Source organism: Vigna radiata, chromosome 1, assembly GCF_000741045.1.
Source record: "Vigna radiata var. radiata cultivar VC1973A chromosome 1, Vradiata_ver6, whole genome shotgun sequence".
Lineage (NCBI taxonomy): Eukaryota > Viridiplantae > Streptophyta > Magnoliopsida > Fabales > Fabaceae > Vigna > Vigna radiata.
Window position 1 is genome coordinate 16,843,592 of NC_028351.1, and position 22,042 is coordinate 16,865,633.

The 22,042-nt window shown below is 38.8% G+C and overlaps 1 protein-coding gene across 5 annotated transcripts in view; it reads left to right on the forward strand.

Moving 5' to 3' along the window:
- The first annotated feature begins 214 nt into the window (after positions 1-214).
- The window catches only part of LOC106772788 (DNA polymerase lambda), a 31,193-nt gene continuing 9,365 nt past the window's right edge, over positions 215-22,042 (forward strand). For 4 of the 5 annotated variants that reach the window (XR_001376630.2, XM_014659376.2, XM_014659385.2 and 1 more), the window contains exons 1-8: positions 215-417; positions 563-700; positions 1,151-1,459; positions 4,063-4,141; positions 4,241-4,371; positions 12,031-12,093; positions 15,780-15,959; positions 16,063-16,116. Coding sequence is in view for 4 of the 5 variants with exons in the window: in XM_014659376.2 (XP_014514862.1) it covers positions 238-417; positions 563-700; positions 1,151-1,459; positions 4,063-4,141; positions 4,241-4,371; positions 12,031-12,093; positions 15,780-15,959; positions 16,063-16,116 (1,134 nt within the window). In the remaining variant the exon portion in view is untranslated. The remainder of the gene's footprint in view (positions 418-562; positions 701-1,150; positions 1,460-4,062; positions 4,142-4,240; positions 4,372-12,030; positions 12,094-15,779; positions 15,960-16,062; positions 16,117-22,042) is intronic. The other variant, XM_022785715.1, reaches the window with a different exon arrangement.

A 22,042-nucleotide genomic window follows, 5' to 3' on the forward strand; every position in this document is an offset into this window, starting at 1 on the left:
TACATACACACTAATGATTTTTAGTAAAAATAATAAGAAACAAAACACACAGATCATACTATATTTTATTTAATATGAAAAAATAACTTAAAAACAAAATTAAAATATTTCTCCTCATTTAAATTTAAGTTTTAAAATTTTTTCTAATTTTGTTTTCTCATCAAGTCTCAAAAACACCTTAATTACTCACGTGTCAAACATATGCTGCGACACTTCAGCCTGGTCCCAAACCTTTGGATGCAGGCACTGAAGCATAGGCCACTCGCATCACCGTGGTTTCTCGTAGAAGCCATCAACAAGGAAAGTAAACGTCGCAAAATGGCGCCAAAGAAGAAGCCAGAGTCCGATCCTAGTGGAATGTTCTCAGGCATGGTGGTGTTTTTGGTTCCCAAAGGAGTCCAAGTCCGTCGACTCCAGGTACCATACAAGTTTCAAGTTTCACCGGTTAACAATGGATATCACTGTACATTTTTCATTTTCAAAACCCACCTTTCTTATTTCCATTTGAAGTTTCAAAGTTTGCATCTTTTCTATGTTTCTTCACTTTTTTCCCGTGTATCAGATTTGGAAGGAGAGGTTGGTGCGAATGGGGGCTGTGATAGAGGAGCGCCTCTGCAAACGGGTCACTCATGTTTTTGCTATGAACTCAGATACGCTTCTTCAACAACTGGATAGGGAACGTTTGACACGTTTTAAAGGGGTTGGTTTTTCTTCATTATGTGATCTATGAGTGCATAGTCTGATTATGTCTCCTTGGATATGTAAGGACAACGATAGTATCCATAAAAGGACCCCATTTTTGGCCTTCAACTAATCAGAAATATTGATTGGTATTTCCCTAGCGGTTTATTAAGAAGCTTGTGTATTTTTGGAGGGCTAATAGATGTATTTATTGATGATATAGGGTAAATGTGGTCTCGGTCTGAGTTTTTCTTTCAAGAATCAAAGTGGATATCTAATAATAGTGTTTGAAGGGTCTTGATCTTGTTTTGATCCCTTTTTTTGTTTTAAGAATTGGTGTGTTTTAGTATTGCCTCTTAAATGTATAATGTGAATTTCCGTTTGTGTTTGGAATGTGCCTTTACGTGTCTTTTGTTTGGTTTGTTATTTAATTGTTTTCCGGTTAATGATGTAACTGTGATTTGTGCAGAGAGTTCTCATTTATCAATGGCTGGAGGACTGCTTGAAATCAGGGGAGATAGTACCTGAAGATATGTATGTGCTGAACTTGAATTCTCAAGGCAAACCTGAAAAGTCTTGGGACCCTCAACCATGTCAGAGCGATCCTCAGCAATTGCATAATAATAAAAAGACCAAATACACGGAAATTATAAATAATGAAAGTAACGATCAGGGAGGGAAAAATGTTTCACTTTTATCAACAAGCAGCCATGAGGAAGGTGATAGTTTAAGTTATGGAAATATAAGACCTCAACACCTTGATTCTGAAAGTGACGATGTAAGTGCTAAGATCTATTCACCAACAGCTTAACCTTATTTGGTGACAATATTTTACTCCAAAACAAGCATATTTCTCAGGCTCTGTTAAGAATAAGATTCTGACTAATATAATTAATATTTTTTCTATCTTTTGATTCATATAACTGTGTCTAGTGTTTGTGATAGGATATAATGGGTTTAGGATAGAAGGAAGAGGAAATAAGAGTGTGGTTAGGAGGGAAGAGTTGTTTTACAGTTAGTTAGTTGGTGGGAAGGGGAAGGGAGACTTTATAAATAGGGTGTGTTTTCTGTCTAGGATTGGCTATTCTTTTTGTGTTCTTTTGGTATAGACTGAATATCTGTTCCAGTGGAGGGAGCATGATCCCTAGAGGGTGATATTGTTCATTTGTTCATACTTATATCAATAATACACATTCTATTATGTTTTCTTTTGTGTTTGTGTGCGAGTTAAGGAGTGTTGATTGGCTTCTTGATGAAAGAAGCCTATCAAGTTTGGTCAGCGTTGCATGATAGAGGAAGAGGTGGAAGCATGAGAGGAAGAGACAATACCTGGGAGAAGTGGGCTAGCAGGCTAGCGAAAGGGAAATGAGGATGGCAGAATTTAGAAGAAGTTGCCAAGAATTGAAAGAAATGATATTGGAAGACTAGAATCAAGAAAAGGACTCAAAAGGAAGGGAGAAATCTCTTGACAGAGCAAGAAAGACAACAAGAAAGGAAAGAAAGAAGTAAAGAAGGGTAGGGATGCTGAAGAAGGAGAGTACTTGGCTAATGATGAAGAGAAGACGGAAGAAAGATATCCACATAGTAGTGCAGAATGAAGAAGAACTATCTAAGAAATAAAAGAAATGGTGCAAGATATCAAGATTCAGATAAAGGGCTTACAAAGAAGTGAGGAATCTATCATGAAAGGAAGGAAAATGTCATTAAAGGAAAGAAAGAGGAAAAAGTGGGGAGGGATGTTGTGAAAGGTAGTCTGCTAGACATCAAGGCAGCCAATAAACCCTCATATGGAGGAGAAAATTCAACCAATAGGGAGAAGAAAAGAGAAACGAATATCAGAGAAGAGGGGAATGTTGTTACCATTACATCAGGGAGTAGAGTGTCAGAAGTTGTTGTTTTGAGTGTTGATGGTTTTGCAGGAATTAGAGGGCAAGATAGGAGAGAAGAAAACATATGTGAAGAGGAAGGCAATGACGAAAACTGTGATGGAGACATGAGTGGGTTGCTACTGAGAAAGTTGTAGAAGTTACTGCTATAAGGGTGGATAACGTGACAAATGTTGGTAGGGAAAATACATCAGGTGAAGACCATGATGGGAAGGTTGTGACTCTTGCTTCTCCAAGAATTGTTGCAAAAACTGCTGATTTTATTGGAGATAGAGTGGTAGGTTGTGGTGTTTATGTCAAAGCAGTGAAAAAAGGGGAAGAGTTGTTTAGGCCTAGGGTTAAAACAATGGTGTCAGAGAGCAACCCAGTTGAGTTTGTTTACAGAGCAAGAGATGAAAGAAGAGAGTAACTTCTGCAAACATAAAGAAAGCAAAGAACACTCAAGTGGAGGAGAAAATTCAATCAATTGGGAGCAAAAAGGAGAAGAGGATGCCATTGACAATAATGGAGCTAGGAAGGGTGAGAGAAAACCAGTTTTTCCTTGGGTGAAAAGAGAAGAATTGACCACTTATGAAGGGACTGACATCCAAGGTTAAACAACAAGGACAACAAATGCTTCTGAAGTTCAAAACACCAAAGGATGAATAAAAGTACACCCAAACAACGAAGAAAATGTAGTCCAGGGGTTCAAGACCTGGCATAAAAAATCCAAGAACCTTTCTTGGAAAAACCTGGCAACAACTCTACTAAAGATACTTGAAGGGAATGGGAGAAGCATGCTATGTGAGAGTTGGGCAGTAGTAACACAGGTGGGGAGTGTGGAAATTTTACATGAGAGTTTGCAAGTAGATGGAGTAGCTGTCAAAAGTGTTGTTGCTACAAGAGTCGATGAAGTCAGAGATGAGATTTTGAGGATTTCACAAAAGTGGGTTAAAAGAATCTAGGAAGAGTGGAAGCCATTGGAGGAGGATTTACCACCACCTAAGCCTAGTGGGTTCGCTTCATATGATAACACGATGATGAAGAGGAGCCATGAGATCAAGCTTCACAGTTCTAACCTTGAGGACAAGGTTGTTCTACAACAAGGTGTAACGATAGGATAAAGGTGATAGAATATAATGGGTTTAGGATAGAAGGAAGAGGAAATGAGAGGGCGGTTAGGAGGGAAGAGTTGTTTGACAGTTAGTTATTTAGTGGGAAGGAGAAGGGAGACTTTATGAATAGGGTGTGTGTTCTATACAGGATTGGCTACTCATTTTGTATTCTTTTGGTATAGACTGGATATCGGTTCCAGTGGAGGGAGAGTGCTCCTTAGGAGGGTGATATTGTTCATTTGTTCATACTTACATCAATAATATACATTCTATTTTGTTCTCTTTTCTGTGTGTGTGTGCGCGAGTTGAGGAGTGTTGATCGGCTTCTTGATAAAAGAAGCCTATCAGTTTGTATCACGCACACACAATCAAAGCTCCACTAACATGGGTGCACTTTGCAGTCATCTTCATCATACTGTCCACCTGATCAAAACAAAAACATAACAGAAATATTTGGGAAACTTGTAACCATATATAGAGGTAAGGCTTCTGTAACATCTAGTCTCCTACATATTGCAATCTTTTTATATTTTTTGCTACTCCAGTGCTCTTATCTATTGTTGTATTGCTGTTTGAAAGCATTGGGAGATGATCGAAGGTCCTTTAGCTATTACAAGGCTATTGCTGTTATTGAGAAGTTGCCATATAAAATTGAAAGTGCTGACCAGATAAACAACCTGCCATCTATTGGAAAATCATTGAAAGATCATGTAAGTGAACTATGTCATTGGACACTCTGTCTTGTAGTTTGTCACTTTGAAAGACAATATATAGCTTTAATTTCTGAATCATAGTTTCTAATAGATGCATTGCTCTTTTACCCTATTTTCTCTTCTGAAATTTCTGTTGTCTTCTATGGTATTCTCTTACTTATTTTTTATTACTAGGAATAAATGTGCATGGCATTATCTAGTTGTACTGGAAATCCATTCAGCATGTTAATATCTATGAGATATGATTCTTTTAGAAAGTGTGTTAGGAATTCTCGAGATCAAGAATTCAAATTATAGGAACAATACTGCAGTAACACTCAAATTAAACATCCAACAATTACATAGACAGATTTACTTGATTACAAGTCTAAAAACATTCAACAGCATCCAAGGGAAGAGTTCCCTTCACACAGGTTAGCACCTGTTCTGAAACAACAATAAAAACAACACCTGCAGGAGGAACCGTTTCCCTCCTTAAAAGACAACCATACTAAACGAAATCACTCCCTCTAACCACTCATAAACCGGCCAACCCCTGACAACTGTATTATAAGTTATAACTTCTAATATTTAACTTTTTTCCTAACATACACTTTAAAAAGCTTATCAGTTTGTTATTATTTGGTCATTGAATTATGGTTATTTTTATTATAACATTTGTTTGGTTGAAGTATTTAGTTTTGCAGCTGCCTTCTCCTTTGTCTTATGAAATTTTTTATTTATTCATTTGTAGTGAGTCTACAATAATAGCTGAGTTATATTAATTTGGTCCTCAGAAAGACATTTATACTTCTTCTTTTGTAATGATTTAGAGCTTACTTTTACATTTGTTTAGATAGCTAGACAAACAACTATGTTTATGTTATGTGTCTTGTCACGAAAGAAAATTCAAAACCAGAAATTTCGATCAAATATCTTATGCAGTATTATTTCAACAATTGGTAGTACTGTACACTAACATTCACATACAAAGGAAGACACTTCCTTTCATACAGGGTGTTAGGATATAGGATGATAGGTTTAGGATAGAAGCCGAATAGTAACGGGGGCAACCAAACGATATCAATAGGAGAGGCCGAGTGGTAGCGGTAACAGGGTGCATGACCGAACGGTTAAGGATGTAGAGGGTTTTTGTCTTAAGGAGGAGTGGGTCAGAGCTGCTATAGCTATAAATAGACTCCTGTATACCCTGTATAGGATTATCGAGTATATTCTGTGTAAAGTCAGGTCTTTAGCCTGTAGAGAGAGGTTATGCTCTCAGTCAGGGAGGTTATGCTCCCAAGCTATTCTTTGTAAAAAGAAGTTTCTTTTACTGTGAATAATACAGAAAACCCATTCTTCCATTATTGTTTTCTATCTATTGTTCGTGTTCTTGTTAGGTTCGAAACACAGGAACCTAACAATTGGTCCAACCTGCCGTTTTGAGAAGCTGCCGGAATCAAGAAGTAGTTAAGAAACTGCCGTATTGAGATGCTGCCGGAATCATGTGGGGGTGAAGGAAATTGCAGTTGATAGAATGAAGGCGCAGACAGGGGTGCTGCGACCAGATTATGCAGCAATATGCCAAGATTATGCAAAATTACGCCAAGATTTGCAAGAAATCATCAAGATGTTGGGTAGTCGAGGCCACAACCAGGACTACCAACATTGGGACCGACGAGAGGAAGAGGAAGGAGAAAGAGGGGATGAACGCCATGAAGTGCAACCCAGCGGGAAGAAAAAGGTAGAACTACCCACTTTCGAAGGCTTTGATCCGTTGGGGTGGGTCTCTAAGGCAGAGAAGTTCTTCGAGTTGCAAGGTGTGGCAGAGGAGGAAAGGGTGCGCCTAGCGGACATCAGTATGGAGGGGAGTGCTGGCTATTGGTTCAGAGCCTGGAAGGAGAAAACCAAGAATCGTTCTTGGGAAGGCCTGAAGGGGGGAGTGGTGGTGTGATTTGGAGAATGGAACGAGGGTACCATCTTTGAAAGGGTGGTGGCCAATAAGCAATCGGGAACCGCGAAAGATTACGTCCCAGCATCGAACGTGAGAGAATTGCTAGAATCGAATGGGCTAGGACTACAGGATGCGAACCTGAGAGGACTGTCTGAGCCGAACGTGAAAGGACGGCTGGAACCGAACGGGCTAGGACTACAGGATGTGAACCTGAGAGGACTATAGGAATTGAACGGTAGAGGACTGCCAGAACTGAACGAGAGAGGACTGTTCGAGCTGAACGTGACAGGACAGCCGGAACCAAACGAGCTAGGACTACAGGCTACAAACCTGAGAAGACTTCTAGAACCAAACGGTCGAGGACTGCCAGAACCGAACGGGAGGGGACGTCCGGAAGCGAACGTGAGAGGATTGCCAGAATCGCATGGGAGAGGACTGCCGACCCGAACGGAAGAGGACGACAAGAACCAAACAATCTAGGAAGGATGGATCAGTGGGAGAGAAGCGTGATGAAAGAAGGAATGGAGGCTTCGAAGGGAAGAATGGATGGAAGAATCAATGCCCAGGAGAGAAGAATGGATTCTGTGAGGAGGTGGGCCTGCGAACAAAAAATGGGGCTTGTAGTTTTTGATACACCGGCAGAGGGGAGAGAGCGGCTTATAGCGACGAAACACATTGAAGACCATTCTCTCAGGGCCTGCGGTTCTGGAAAAAAGGTGGCCAAAATGCTGGAAGCTAATAGAATCTAGGAAGGGAAGTTATTGGAGGAGGATTTGGTACCACCCAAACCTCCAGACCTGAATTGGAGGGCAGTAGCCAATGGGTGCCCTTCATATGATAATAAGATGATGAAGAGGAGCCAAGAGACCAAGCTTTTTGGTTCCAACCTTGAGGACAAGGTTGTTCGGTAGCGGGGTGTAGTGTTAGGATATAGGATGATAGGTTTAGGATAAAAGCCGAAAAGAAACGGGGGCATCTGAACGGTATCAATAGGAGAGGCCGAGTGGTAGTGGTAACAGGGTGCATGACCGAACGGTTGAGGGTGGACAACCGAACGATTAAGGATGTAGAGGGTTTCTGTTGTAAGGAAAAGTGGGTCAAAGATGCTATACTATAAATAAGGAAAAGTGGGTCAAAGATGCTATACTATAAATAGACTTCTGTATACCCTGTATAGGATTATCGAGTATATTCAGTTAAATATAGTTAAAATTATATATTGGAATTAATCCCTTGTGTTAAATACACACATAGGGTTCTCTATTTATAATAGAAGAAATATGGGCTAAGCCCAAATACAAATGAATATGTAAGAATAAAATAAAATAAAATAAGAACAATGTTTCCCTAATAAACATAGAGGGACTTTATTTCCCTAATTAACATAAACACAATATAAACTAAATATAATATCTCTAACACTCCTCCTCAAGCAGGAGCATACAGATTGTATGGACCAAGTTTGGAATAAATAAACTCAATTTGAAATATATGATGTCTTCAAGAGTGTGCGGCAAACAGATGCGCAATCACTTGTCGACGAAGAACTAACAGCAATTTATGGACAGTAGTGGACAACTGCGAAATTTCACATAGCACCATGAAACTTCAAGTGGGATGACTTTGACAAAGGAGAACAATGACAAACTCCAGGGACTAGATTGCCATCAAGTAAGGATGAGATTGCCATCAAGTAAGGATGGGGCTTGCATCAAAACTACAGGGACTGCCATCACTGATTGATGGGGCCTGTATACAGGGATTACCATCACTGACTGATGGGGCTTGTATACAGGGACTGCCATCATGATGGGGCCTGTAGTGGCTAGAAGCGATAAAACTGCAAGGACTACCATCAGTGACTAGTGGAGTCTGAAAGCCTAAAACCTGGCGGGAAACATACTCCCCCTCACGACGAACGGCGAAAATGACTGTGCGCCGATGATAGATCGTGAAAGTGGAAGATCATAATGAGCTCTTATCAAAGCACCCAAAAAACAAATCTGACAGATTTGACAAAGGGTTGGTGAAATTGTTTCAACCCATAATTTTAGTGTTGAAATTTCTTGGTCTTAATCACTGACGGTCCTTGAAGACCTTTTAGAATAGAGAAAGAAGATAGCGGAAGCAGTAGAGGTAGGACTAGGTGTTGGTGCATCGGTGGCACAAGTGGCGGAGACGACAGCCGGAGACGGTGGCCGGAGACGGTGGTCGGATACGGTGGTCGGAGACGGTGGCCGGAGATGGTGTCGGCGGCGGTGGCCGGAGACAGTGGATGGCCGGTGACGGACGACCGGTGACAGTGGCCGGAGACGGTGGCCGGCGGCGGCGGACTGGCCGTGACGGTGGCCGGCGGTAGCGGAGGCTAGTGATGGTGGCTAGAGACGGTGGTCGGAGACGACGGTCGGAGATGGTGACCGAAGACGGTGCCGACGACGGTGCCGAAGACGGTGGCCGAAGACGATTGCTGGAGACGGTGGTCAGAGACGACGGTCGGATGGTGGTGAGCGGCAACGGGCAGTGGCGGACAGCAACACCGGACAGATGCGAGACAGAAACCAGAGATTGTCCATTGAAGTATAAAGGCACAGGTTGAAAAAGAAACTTTTAGGTGGGGGCCACCGGCGGCGGCGGCCACCGGCGGCAACAAAGACAAAGTAGAAAAGGATCAGAAAACCTGCTCTGATACCAAGTTAAATATAATGAAAATTATATATTGGAATTAATCCCTTATGTTAAATACACACATAGGATTCTCTATTTATAATAGAAGAAATATGGGTTAAGCCCAAATACAAATGAATATGTAAGAATAAAATAAAATAAAATAAGAACAATGTTTCCCTAATAAACATATAGGGACTATATTTTCCTAATTAACATAAACACAATATAAACTAAATATAATATCTCTAATACTGTGTAAAGTCCGGTGTGTAGCCTGTAGAGAGAGGTTATGCTCTCAGTGAGGGAAGTTATGCTCCCAACCCATTTTTTGTAAAAAGAAGTTTCCTTTACTGTGAATAATATAGAAAACCCATTCTTCCATTACTGTTTTCTATCTACTGCTCGTGTTTTTGTTAGGTTCCAAACCCAGGAACCTAACACAGGGCATTTCCTGTTTACACAACCAAAGACTCTCCGTACCAAAGACCCCTAACAGCAGCCAGAGAATGGACTATCGATAACCATGGTTAGTGAAATAAACAAAAATACTAAGTTTTTCTAAATTTTGTAATACAGAGCACAACCTAAGTTGGTTCCTCGAGGACACATTAAATTGTATTCCATCTTTAATATTTTCCCGGTAAATTTAAGATTGGGCGATTCAAAAACAATAAATGTAGATTGTCATTGGGATTGTTTTTTGGTGCGAAATTCCTTTGCCTGATCTAGCATCTTTCATAGAATCCTCCATACAGCATGCAATTTCCATGGCCCTAATCAAATCTTTAGGATCATTGGCCTAATTTGATTCTGTATTTTATTCTATAACCCCAACAAAGAAATATCCTAGCAACTGCTTTTAAAAAATTTGCAGAATTTGTTATACCAACAATTCAAGTTCTTGGATATAATCTTCCACTTGTCATTTATCTTAGCACTGCTCAGCTTTCAAACATTGTACTTTGGTCCCTGGCACCAAATCTACCACTCAATGCGGTTGTCAATTCTTCCCAAGATGAATTCTTGGATTTTGTCTCCAAAATTTGAATTAATGACTTGCATTCCCCTCCATGTTGATGAAAAGCAAACATAACTTTTCCCTTGGAGTGACATTCTGAACCTCAAAATTTCCCCATTCTTAATATCCACCCTTGTGGTTCATTCCCCTCAAAATTATTGCCATTTCCAATAATTTCCCTCCTCTTCTGTTCCGGTAGGTCAGATCAAAATATTATGTTCTTTGTTATAAAGGAAATAACAAAACCAAACACCATGTACATTGAATATTTTTCATGATATTATTTCCAAAGAAAGTATAAAGGAAACAAGGTGTTTCCTTTGTCACAGGGTAATTCCCTGTCAGCTCTATCAAAAACTCCAAAAACATCTCCCTCACAACCCCCAATGTAACTATATAAAGACTTTCTTGGAAAGTCTCCTCCACCAACACAACTACCTGCCTAACTACCTTATCTCATTAAATTTGCTTCTATAATATACATTTCATTTCTCTACTTATTTTTTTGCCTATCAGAAAGTGCTAGGATCATCACAACATCTCTACTCTGTATCAGTGCAGACACATTTCTCCCCTCATTCTGAATTTGTTTTCCTTTCAAACTCCTCTTCTAAGTACACATTTCTTAAGGAACTTAGCATAATTTGGAATCTACTTAATTGAATCAAGGAGAGGAATGTTTTTCTCCACTTTATTAAAAGTCTCCAGTAGCTCACTATCAAATTCTAATTTCTTCGACTAAATGGTCCTGGAAGGGAAAGGAAGTGAAGTCTGTGGTGCACGGGCATCAAAAGAAGGTGGTGGTGGATACTGCTGCTGCTGGTCTGCAGTAGGAACTGGAATCTGCTGCTGCTGTTGTGCAGGTGCTGAAGTCTGATGCTGCTATGCTGGTGCAGTTTCCTAGGTAAGCTCTCTACCACTCCTCATGGTAATGGAACTACCTATCCTAGGAAACAAATCCTTGAGATTGGGGGTTTGATATGCTAGTAATAAAACCATGATACAACAAATATATAGAATTAAAACCAATAGGAATAAAATCTAAAACTTCCTTAAATATCTCAACAATATCTGTTCATAATATTTTTTTATGTATAGTTTAATCTGAAAGTGGTTTTCCAGAAGTTCTTGAACACTAGACTTCTCATCCTTATCCGATTTGCTACCATGTACAGATCTTTATTCCTTCTTCTCTTGAACATTAGCAAAATACTCTCCTTCTTTATGCAATTTCTCACTTTTCTTGATTTTTATGTAACAGTTCTTTGATTTCTTTCATGTCTAGCAAACATCCTTTCATAATAGCCATATAAGCTTTCAGCTACGCAACCACCTTTACTTATTCATTGGCCCATCTTTCCTACGTGCTTAGTCCATTATCCACTCTTACCCTTTGTTTTCAGATCTGACAGATCAAACCAATCTTGTTACGTGCTTAGTTAGGAAAGAAAGAACCCAAAACCAGATATATAGACCGAATATCTTTGTGTAGTACTATTTCAGAAGTATTATAATCCAACATCCACATACAAAGGAAGACACTTCCTTTCACATAGTGTTAGGTTCCTAGGTAGAGGAACCCAAGAAAACTACTGTAAAACACGAAAGCTCACTGAAAAGATCTGCTATTATAGATTCTAGACACCCAGAATAGCCAGAATGCCTCCAGGGGACAAAGTTCCCTTCACACAGGATGGTAATGATCCTGTCAACAATTCTCTAAAACATCCAAAAACATCCCCCTGCCTACAAAGACTCCCCACTATATAAAGAAAGTCTCACACATCCTAACAATCCAACTAACAACTAATTTTTTAATCTATTTCCTCCTATCATACACATTAGGGTATTCCTAGTTTAACCAACCAAAGACTCTTTGTACAAAAGACCCCTAACAATCCCCAAAGTGAACTATTTTCACAAAGTCTCTCCCCTGAAACTACTAACATCATAATTACTTTTTTTTTTTTTTAAATTTCCTTATATAACATACATTCCACTCTCGTTATTTTTCTGCCTAACAGTTTACTATATGCAGATTCAAGAGATCATAACTAGTGGGAAGTTATCCAAATTAGAACACTTTGAAGCAGATGAGAAGGTATTATAACCAGTAGTCAGAGATCTAAAATAAATTGTATTAATAATGCATGTTTATAGCTTTAGTGGTTCATATTATATCTCTACCCATGATCCTTGTACAACTACAACTTTTTATTTCTTTTCCATAATGTTAAATTATACGTACATTGACTCTAGTAATCATTCATCTTAGTGCTTGATAGCTCTTAGAAAGTGGATTTAAGATTAATTCAATCCTATAAGTTTGCTAAGTTAGGTTTGTACCTATCTATATATTGTCGTTTTACTATATCTCTAGTCGTAGTAGGATCTCAAACATGTTCCGTCACACCAAGGACTAGATGTCTCAAACATTATAGTGTATATTTGTGGATGGTCCTAGATTGTTAATGCTGCAACCTTTCGTCCAGTGAATCCCTCTAAAGCAAATTTAAACATTTTGAACAATCTCTCTCAAGCCTGGCAGGTGATGAACTCTGCTGGCTTAAATGGTGGAACCTCTATGGGACTTCTGTCAATGGGTCAGACTCTTTTTGCCATGCACATGTTAAACATAATATCTAGTGGGATGCTATTTTCTGCACCCACGGTTCAGTGTATTTTCATCTAGACACAGTCAGGAATAACATCACTAACCCTGGGTCTCTTTTCTGTTCCTACACAGGTTGGACAGAATCCTGGGCTCGGTTCATTATCTTCCTACACTTCTAATTTGTCTTCAAGGTCAAACATTGGGATTTCACTACCATTGGGTAATCTTCAAGGGGCTGTTAGTATGGGACCACAGGTGTCTAGTATTAGCCAAGGAAACCTTTCAGGGCCCCAAATGGTGCAAGGTGGGGGTTCCCATGAACCAAAATGCAATGAGTGGTCTTGGTCCATCAAAAGTCTCTTTTGGAAATGGCACAATGATTCCCACTCCAGGGATGTCTCAACAAGCACAATCAGGCATGCAGCCCCTTGTAAACAGTGGTGCAGCTAATATGCGCTGTGGCCGCAGCAGACATCAGGTGGTTTGCAATCTGCTCAATCCAAATGTAAAGGTCCGGCAGGAAAGCTTGTTTGGGCAAAAATAAGGACTGTCAATCTTTATCTCCAAACTAGAAGGTTACAGGGATTCTTATGCCTCTGAAACACTTGCAGCAAAATGGCTGTCTGTAATGGAAATAGATCGGCTTATATCTGAGGACCACATGAATAACAAACAAGATCTAGGAAAGGCAGATTTCTTAGTTTTTCTGACAACGAACCCAAATGTCTTTCTTGGTCAGCTGCAGTATGTGCAGTTATGCAATTACCATCATAGACATTGCAACTATCTGTTTCTGACAGCCTTCCACTTGATTGGATGATTCAACTTGGGGATCTGGTTGTATTTAAGTCTCAATTGTCCAATCACCAGCAGCAACAAATGCAATCACAACAGCAGCATCTTCCACAGTTGCAACAACTGCAACTTCCTCATATGCAGCAGCAACAACTTCCGTGGCTGCAACAACAGCAGCAGCAATTTCCTCTGCTAGAACAGCAGCAACAGCTTCCTCAGGTATAACAGAAGCAGCTTTCTCAGTTGCAACAATAGCTTCCACAAATCCAGCAACCAGCAAAGTAGCAGATACCTCTACTTCAACAAAAAATTCTATAACTACACAACAATAGAAGCTTCCAAAATTACTGCAACTACAGCCTCTGCAACAACAGATGGTTTGGGAAAGAATGGGTCAAACCTATGTTCAAAGCCGTGGGAAGTCACAAGCTGGTTTCTCATGGACAAGGGTTTCATCAGCTATCTCAATTTTTCAGTGGTTTCCCCATGGCTACACACTGGTATAAAATGAAACATCTGTGTTATAATGTCCTAGCTTTCAGTCACAAGTATTTTAGCTCATAATGTGCACTCTCTAGTATGTCCTTATTACAGAAATGGTAGAATGTCCATTTGATGTCACAAATGCCTTTCTGCATTGCAATCTTGAGGATGATATTTACATGGAGGTCCACTTGGGTTTAAAGCCGAGGAGAGAAAGGTGTGTAGACTAAGAAAGGAACTTTATGGATTGAAACAGTCTCCTAGAGCATGGTTTGACAAGTTTACTATTGTGGCAAGATCAAGTGCAGAAGTAAAATTAAGAATCATGACCATTTCTGGAATATTATTGTTAAAGATAGTTTTAGAAGACCTAAAGATTGATTAGGAGAAGCCTATGAGACTGTATTGTGATAAAAAGTCATCACTAAATATTGTGTATATTTTAGTGTAACTTGTTTAATTAGATAAACAAGTCATCACTAAGCCTGTTTAAGTAGATAAACACTTCAATAAAGGAGACATTGGGTAATGGGACATATACCATTTGTATCCTCTGGAAATCAATTTGCAAATGTATTAACAAAAGGGCTAAGTGGTGCCACATTTTAATCTATTGTTGGCAAGTTGGAAATAAATACATCCACTCACCAATTGGAGGGGGGAGTGTTAGAATTCATTAATTTATGTTGCATATAATATTTTCTTGTTCAATTTTTTATTACATGCAAGGTTGTTAAATAGGTAAACTCATGAGAGTCCGATAAATTCGACTCAAACTCGTAAGAGTTTACTTTAGATGAAAAATGTGATATAAATATTTTAATTCAAATAAATCCACAAAATTATATAATTTCAAATAAATAAAATCATAAAAATATTGTTCATATAAATATTATAAACCATAAATTAAAACATAAATTGAAATATAAATTGAAATGTAAAAAAGTTGTAGTCCTGTGATCCTCTAATAGTGAATTTGATGTTGTTCCAAATATGTTTTTCACTACAAGACATAAAAACCAAGCAGTGTAGTAGAAGGCTTTCTTTAGAACTCTAATACAACAACAGTTTACTTAACAGAGGCACACGAACAATGTAGAGACCACTTTGAAAACAGTGCAGAGCCGAACTTAAAAAGTTGAGTGCGAAACAAAGGCACACGAAGAAGGCGTGCAACCACCGCAGCAAGCGAGGCGATCGGTATAGCAAGCGAGGCGGTCACCACGGCAAGCGAGGCGCTCACAACGGCGAACAAGCACACTCGCGACAGTTCGAGCTAAGGCGCAAGTGAGACCGCGAGAAGGAACAAAGAGGATGAATCAAGGAACGGAGAGGATGACTCGCAAGAACAAAAGCAGTGCCTGGTGAATTGCGAGAGAGGAACGAAGAAGATGAGCTTTGTCATTGGCCCTAAATCAAAAAACCTAATCTGGTGCGCCAAAACGATTTCGTTTTACATTTTAAAAATTTCCTCACAAACTCGCCAAATCGGAAGCAAGCTCGCGATTTCAAGTGAGCCTACCAAGTCTACCAACGAGCCTACCGATTCTACACCATTTCTGAGTTTGCTACCGAGTTAACTCGGAAGCACTAAGTGAAGTTGTAAACTCGACCGAGTTAACGAGTTAATTCGCAAGTTTGATAATCATGATTACATGATTATGAGATTTAATTACATTCCATAATTAAGAGGAAAATTAGAAGGATTAATAGGTTGTTAATATATTTACATTTATTGTATAGGATCATTCATCCTAAATTGCAGGGATACATTATATCCATCATAAATTATAATTTTCAGTTATGAAGTCTTTATATTCTATGAATAATATTAAAAGCATTTTTTGACATATTGCAATCTTACTTCCTTCTCTTTCCCCCTTGTTTAATTATAGGTACGGACAATATCATTATTTGGTGAAGTATGGGGCATAGGACCATCCACAGCATTGAAATTGTATGAGAAGGGACATCGTTCATTAGATGATCTTAGGAATGATGGCTCACTTACAAATGCACAAAAGTTAGGGCTGAAATACTTTGATGATATCAGAGAACGGATTCCACGCCATGAGGTTTGCAACATTATTATTAAAGTGATAACATTCCTCCTCACCATCCCTTCCCCCACCCAAAATTTATTTTGTTAAAACCTTTATAACCTTTTTAATTTGATAGGTTCAGGATATGGAACACATTTTACAAAAAGCTGGGGAGGAAGTTTTACCTGGGGTGAGTGAGCAGTACAAATATTTGTTGGAATGAGATTAATGAGTTTCTATCTTGTCATAGATGTTTTCATTAGAATCTTTCACTTGAAATTTCTCTCTCAAATTATCTAATTTTTTCAATTAAAATAGATTTTTCCCATGTTGCCATGTTCTTTGAAATAAAATGGGATGTAGATGGAACACACTAAATGATAAACAAAGAAAATAAAATGCTGAACACAGAAACCACATAAAATACAATAATGCACTTGCTGTCCTATAGACGAAAGTTGGCTTCAGTATATTCTTTTTGCACAAACTGCAAATAAGAACATACTTGCCTCATTTCTTTGATACCAAAACTTGAAAGGTTTATTCTGAAAGAAAGAAGATTCTTATTTAATTTATTCATTTGAAACAATACGTCATCCTCTATATATAGGGAACTCTAATCCTACAGTAATAGTAATAATTCCTGAGAGATGTCCAGTTAGGATAGGGTTCAGAGATATCAATACCAGATGTGCCAAGAGTAGTATCAAGAGTACCAAAAGTAGTATAAGTATGAGATGGTTGTTGTATGATAGGGACAAAAGACTCAAGAGATTCAAAAGACTCAACTTTGAAAGAACTCTCCTCCTAATGCTGAGAACACATGTAAAAAGTTTTAGTTTCATTAAAAGTGACATATATTAAATGCATAGTTGGAGGTAAAACACTTTCAACTCAGAGGATGGTTACAATGATATCCCTTTTTATTAAATGCATAGCCAATGAATTTAACAAGCACATTGAAACACCTGACTATGAAGAGTAGAGAGAAAAGAAACATATGGATAGAAGGGAGACATGGGACTTAGGCCATCTAGGACTCGGAAGGGAAATCGGTAAATAGGATAGGTAGCACCGTGGAAAATCCATGTAACATGGGTACAATCATCAATAGAAGTGACTAACCATTTATCACTAGATATATTAGAGTTTGATGCATGTTCCCAATGTCATAATGAACTAAATAAAAAGGATGAACACTCTTTGTATGACTAGAAGGATATGTGAATTGATTAGAGCTATTTGCAAGGGTTATGAAATGAGATTTGATTGAAAGGAAATGGTTGAGAACAAAGGTTTACTAGAAATATAATCAGAAGCACCTGAGTCAATTAGTCATGAATTTTGACCTTCCACAGTTGAGAATGCGAGTGATTGATGTACTGGGAGATAGAAATGCCTGTGCCAAGCAGTTAGACTTTAATCGTAGATACTCTTGATACTCACCCTCTATGAACTTGGAATTGGTAGTTTCAGCCTTAGAGATATTGGTTGTTTTGGAAGGAAAACCATGCAAGGAGTAGCAATTCTCTTAGGTGTACCCATCCTTTTACAGTATGTGCATTAAGGACGCCCTCGACCTCCACGTCCTCCTCCTCTAGTGCCACGTTCTTCTCTTTCATGTGTGGCATCCTTGACAGATGGTTCCACTAGTTCATGAGCTTCGTGAGTTTGAGGGAACAGGACACGAAGAAGTGTGTGGTAAAGGTTTCCATGTGAGAGACCTCATGATTGGTTAGAAGTTGATCTTTGATATGATAAACGTCTAGGTGTAGAGCATGAAGTATCAACACAATATTTGTCTAGTTTCTTCTTGATATCCTCCAAAGATTCAATTTCCAAAATCATCCTCAGTTCTTCGATAGATTATTGGGCTTTAGTCATGAAGGATACCATATCATGGTATGTCATTTTAAGAGATGCTAGCTTGTTTCCGTATCATAGAAACATTGAATATCATTATCATAGATGCTTTAAGCTTTCTTTCAAAAGGAGTGACAAGTATTGAAAGTTGTAAGGGACATAAGAAGTCTTGGTTCCCCTGATTTCCATAATAGGGCACAATATTGGAAATTTTCTTGTTTCCACTATTAAGCTTTTTTAGCAGGCACATGGCTTCCATCTTGCTTAAGGTGGTCATAATCTCCTTGGCCAAGAAACCACATTTCGACAATAGTAGACCAAGATAGATAATTTTTCCCATTTAGCTTCACAGAAGTAATTGAGGGACTTCGAGAGAATGAAATAACACTTCTAGTTGCCATTTTTGATCAAGGGAACAAAAACCAGCCAGGAAAAAAGAAAACCCTAGGTGACTTTCCACAAGGGTGGCTACTGGACTTAACTGAAATAAAGTTTTGAGGTTAAGAACAAGGAGAGAGGTCTGTCGAAAACTATGGAGGAGACATGGTGTTGTTCTCATGAGCGGATGGTGAGATGTGGACAACACATGTCTGTTTGCAACGCACGAAGATGATGCGCATGGCAATGTGTGGAGGAGAATTTGACTTCGGCATTGGCAGGGTTGGTGTCTTGTAGAGAGGCGATCCGAATCTGGTGGTCACTAGACAATATTATGACGATAGAAGGCAACAGACTGGCAGTGAACGACGATGAAATGGCAGAGAATAATGATTGATGATGTTGGATAGTTTCAAATTGTAATGGACAACTGTAGATAGAGGTGGACAATAACAAAACAACATTAGACAACAAATGGCGAACAATGGATAATGGCGTCGGACAATTGTGAACAACCTTGACTAATTTTTGCGGATGAGATGAGACAGAAACCAAAGCGGGATCGACCCGCTCTGATACCAACTTGAGATTAAAATAGAAACATATATTTCTAGAGGGCTTAAGATATCTCTCTCACAATCTTCTATTTGTAATGAAAATCTGATACAAGAATACATGGAAGATTAAGGGATTGCACTAGACACGTTGCACAACTAGGTACGAGTATAGGGTACAACTAATAAATTGTCTAGTACACTACACTCTATTTAGGCTTAATGATAATTATTCTAATATTTTTCCCTAGGTAATATTGTTTCTAATCCTAAACCTAATGATGACAATGACATTGAAATACTCAACACGTAATAATAAAATAGAGTTTAAGGTGTAGAAAGCACAAAAAGGATTTATATAGGTTCACTCCAAACACCAGGGCTATGTCACCGAAAAGGATTTTCTATTGCATGATCATTGCTCTCAAAATCCTCATTTAGCGTCAACGTTTTTTACATGCTTAGACTTATTCTTTACTAATATTCTTTAATTGAAGCTTCACTGTGGCAATTTTTGTGTTCAGAATTGTAAGCTTTTGAGTATTAAACTTATGTTAATAATCTTACAACATTATGATATTAACTTAAACAGGAAACCTTTACCACACTCTTCGTCCAACATTTTGTTCACCACTTTTCCAGATTCATAAGCCCTGAGGAAATGGTCTTCGATGTCTTTCAGTACTTTACGTCGTTCTCTTCCCTCTGCTAGTGTATCAAAGACTGCAAGCCCCTTGTTCTGTTTGCTGGCCCACCTCACAAAATCCATTGTTCTCTCCAGGGCATTGATTCTTCCATTCTGCCCTTCCTTACAAAGCCTTCATTTTTCCTTCGAGTACTAGCCCGTTCGGTTCCGACAGTTTTCTCACGTTCGGTTCTAGCTGTCCTCTCCCGTTCGACTCGGGAAGTCCTCTCTCTTTAGGTTCTGACCGATCTCTCACGTTTGAATCTAGCAGTCTGCTGTTGTTCGGTTCCGATAGTCCTCTCACGTTCGGATCCGGCAGTCCTCTCATGTTCGGATCCGTCAGTCCTCTACCGTTCAGGTCCAACAGTCCCTTCCCGTTCGAAGCTTGGACGTATTCTTCCACGGAGCCTGATTGCTTACTGGCCGCTTGTCTTTCGAAGACTAACCTCCTGTTTCATCCTTCGAATGGGATCACCAACGCCTCCTTTGAACCTTCCCAAGAACGATTCTTGGTTTTCTCCTTCCAAAATCTGAACCAGTATCCGGCCTTTTCCTCCATACTGATGTAGGCTAGGCGCACCTTCTCTTCCTCTGACCTCCCTTGTAGTTCAAAAAATTTATCAGCTCTATTGATCCAATTCAACGGATCAACCCCGTAAAAAATGGGTAACTCTACCCTTTTCCTCCAATGTGGTTGCTCCTCGTGGTATCAACCATCTTTCTTGCCCTCCTCTTCCTCTCGCTGGTCCTCCTTATTGCCGTCGACAGAATCCTGGCTTCCATCCAAATTCCCATCTAATTGTCGAGCTCGCCCTCCCATCATTCTCATCAGTTCTTGAAATTTTTTTTGCATTGCCGCCTCGAAAGTCCCTAATATTTTGCATTGTTGCTTCCAAAGTCCCCAATTTTGTTTGCATTGCCACATCTAAAGTCCTTATGGAATACTCCACGTTCTCCAGTTTCAGCCCTATGTTCTCTGGTTTTCCTTCGACAACATTTACTCTTCCCTCCATCACACTTTTCGCTCCTCCCAACAGTATTTTGGATGTTCCCTTCCTCACGCCTTTTCTCCTCTCTGACTATCCAGTAGGTCAGACCAATTGTTACGTATCCGAGAAGGAGACGTAACCAGAACAACCACTCACACTCACAACAAGAAAAAGAACAATGAACGAATGAAATTGAACGAAAGAATCTCTTTTATTGATGGTGATATAACTCTCTGAATAAACAAAAGTAAACAATAATTAGGAGCATAACCTCCTTCGATTACTTTGGGAGCATAACCTCCCTCACAAGACGGTAGCCGTCTGTCAACAAACTCAATAATCCAAAACATATCCTAACAATAGAATTTAACTCTATTTATAATAATTATTTCCCGCTCATCCTATACTGAATATTTTCTTAGGATATATCCTTATTTACTATAAATATCTTATTTTGAATATTTTCCTAGGATATATCCTTATTTACGGTAAATAACTTATACTGAATATTTCCTTAGGATACATCCTTATTTATTGTAAATATTTTAACTAACATTTCTCTAGGATATATTCTTATTTACTATAATTATTATAAATATTTCCGCCTATTCTAACTGTTGTCCTAGTTAGGATAGTCACTCTTCAACCGATCGGCTCCAGCTCCCATTCGGCTTTGCTTCCCCCTACACCCTACTGTTCGGTTCTAGCTCTTCATCACCTTCCACCATTCGGCCTGACCTTTCCATGCCTTCCACCGTCCGGTTTGACTTGTCCATGCCTTCCTACGTTCGGCTTGCTTCTTGTTGCCTTCTATCGTTCGGCTCCAGTTCTTCACCGCCTTCCACCGTTCGGCTACCATTCGGCCTTTACGGTCAATACTGTTCAACCTCACTTCCCTCTTACCTTTCTTCTCCTTCCCATATACTTTTCAACCCTTATCATTACCTCCCACCTTATACCCTAACATTATATCACGTTTTTCTCTATATCTTCTTGTCCATATCGTTTTTTCAGACCAATCCAAATATATAACAACTTTGATAATTTGACTGTTGAGTGCTTTGTTGATCTTTTGTTCTATATTTATCTTCTATTGCATGATCGTTGCTTTCAGAATTTTCATTTAGCTTCAATGTTTTTTGCATGCTCAGAGTTCTTCTTTAATAGTATGCTTTAAATTGAAGCTTCACTTTGGCAATTTTTGCTTTCAGAATTGTAAGCTTTTGGTTATAAAACTTATCTTAATAATATTACAAGATTCGAATATTAACTTAAACAGGAAACATCTGTATAATATATTCATTAGCATTCAAACCATTTACTTTAGTGATCTTAGCATGTTTCTATATTGAGATTAAAAATGACCATTTATTGTTTAAAGCATTTTCAATATAGATAGTTGATTTTTTAAAATAATCTTTAATCTAGTTATTAAAAAATAATTTCATCGTTGTAACTTTGATTTCAATAAGATCAGAATAACAAATAATCAAATGAATTAATCACTGTGTTGAGATCAAGGAGTAGTAGACAAGTTAATGTGACCAACGTTGAGTTCACTTAAACTCGTAAGAGTTCACTTAAACTCGTAAGAGTTCACTTAAACTCGTAAGAGTTCACTTAAACTCGTAAGAGTTCACTTAAACT